The sequence below is a fragment of the Myotis brandtii genome, unplaced genomic scaffold (genome assembly GCF_000412655.1).
Source record: "Myotis brandtii unplaced genomic scaffold, ASM41265v1 scaffold630, whole genome shotgun sequence".
Taxonomy (NCBI): Eukaryota; Metazoa; Chordata; class Mammalia; order Chiroptera; family Vespertilionidae; genus Myotis; species Myotis brandtii.
In genome coordinates, this window is record NW_005370412.1 from 1,427,695 (window position 1) to 1,429,244 (window position 1,550).

The window sequence follows — 1,550 nt, forward strand, 5'->3', positions numbered from 1 at the left end:
CCCACCCTCCAAACCACAGGATTACAGCATGGTGCTGTGCTCAAAGGGTGGCCATGATCAGTCACTAGCTCCTACCAGCATCTACTCCAGGCAGGCCTGCAAGTGCTTTCAAACACACCCTCTCAAATAATCCTCACATCCTTTAGCCACACAGTATTATTATCCTCATTTTCAGACTGTGAACCTGAGGTACGGCAAGATTATGTCACAGAGGTGCTGAAGGGAAGCCGGTTTGGAATGCAAAGCTTTTTGTTTCAAAGCCATGGCTCTTCCAAAGCACTCCGTAGTCACTTAACCTCACTCCCCTTATTTTGTAATGAGAATAATCCAGACTAGAGGGCTTCGGTGACTTGCCAGGATGACACAGCTCCTTGGTGGCATAGTTTGCTGTCAGTCTCTTTGTAGGGAATGCAAGTGAGCACGGGATTTTATTCACCAAGCCGTTCTGTGCACACATACAGGCCACAAGGTCTTAATATTTACCCTGCTCTCTGAGAAAATGTTCCCTCGATATCATACATCTAGATATGTCCCACTTGAAATAAACTGCATGTACAAAAATCCATATTTACATATATTACAAATTAGGAGTTAATTATTTACTTCATATGTTGACTGAAGAGTCACCATAGAATTACCTTAATTGGCAAGTCCCTCTACTTGTTTATTACAATTTAATTTATACATGTCTCAGGCATGTACATATTTCATAAAGCAAAGTACACACGGTGCAAAATGTCACATCAGCTTTCAGCCAGTGTAGTTTAGGGACCATCTTTAGAAGGCCGAGATCATCTACAGTTAAACTAGGATTTACCAACTTTCTCCTTGTAGCCTAGTCACGGGTTTCTCCCTTCTAAGGTTCAATCCAGAGAACAGGGGATTAGAATATAATGGGAGTGGTTTTGGTTAAATAAAAAGAAACTTTCTGACGGGGAAACTCTAGACCTGTATTCCAGAGCTAATCCATCTAGGGAGACTTTCCAATGGGGCACTGCAGGCGGCCTGGGGAGACAGAAGGTGCTGCTCGGAGTGATTCTGTGGCCCAAGTGCTACATTAGCTCAAACTCAGAAAGGCTAAAATGAAGATGGACATGGAGGGCAGGCCTCCCCCAACCCTTACAGCTCCGCGGCTCTGCCGCCCCGCCACCCCGCCACCCTGCCACCCCGCAGCGGGCCGGCTCCTTGCCTCCTCCGTACTCACTGAAGGCCCCCACTGGCAGGTCTGGCCTCTGGCTCCTCCATCCCCTCCATCCTTGGACCAGCGAGCCCTCCGCTGATCCCCTCTCTTTCCCAGGCCCCCGGGCCAGGCTCCGCTCCCTGCTCCGCAGTCAGCCCTGGGCCCGGGTGGGGTCCAGCCGCGGCCTCCCTCCGGGTCGCAGGAGGGAAGCAGGTCCGGCAGGGATGGCTGTGGCATCGGCTGCTAGTTCCTGGCTGTGCCACGAAGGGGAAAAAGCCAAGCCCGGCGCCTTCCAGGGCCGGGACTGGGAGAGCAGAGCGGAGCGCAGACTGGAGGGGAGCGGAAGGGGCTGGGGCAGCGGGGCCTGCCC

The 1,550-nt window shown here is 51.7% G+C and overlaps 1 protein-coding gene across 1 annotated transcript in view; it reads right to left on the bottom strand.

Annotated features, from left to right (window-relative positions):
• KIAA1614 (KIAA1614 ortholog) overlaps window positions 1-1,544 on the bottom strand; it is a 28,394-nt gene extending 26,850 nt beyond the window's left edge. The window contains exon 1 of the mRNA XM_014528322.1: window positions 1,205-1,544. Coding sequence (XP_014383808.1) covers window positions 1,205-1,254 — 50 coding nt within the window. The 5' untranslated portion in view covers window positions 1,255-1,544. The remainder of the gene's footprint in view (window positions 1-1,204) is intronic.
• Window positions 1,545-1,550: the final 6 nt, after the last annotated feature.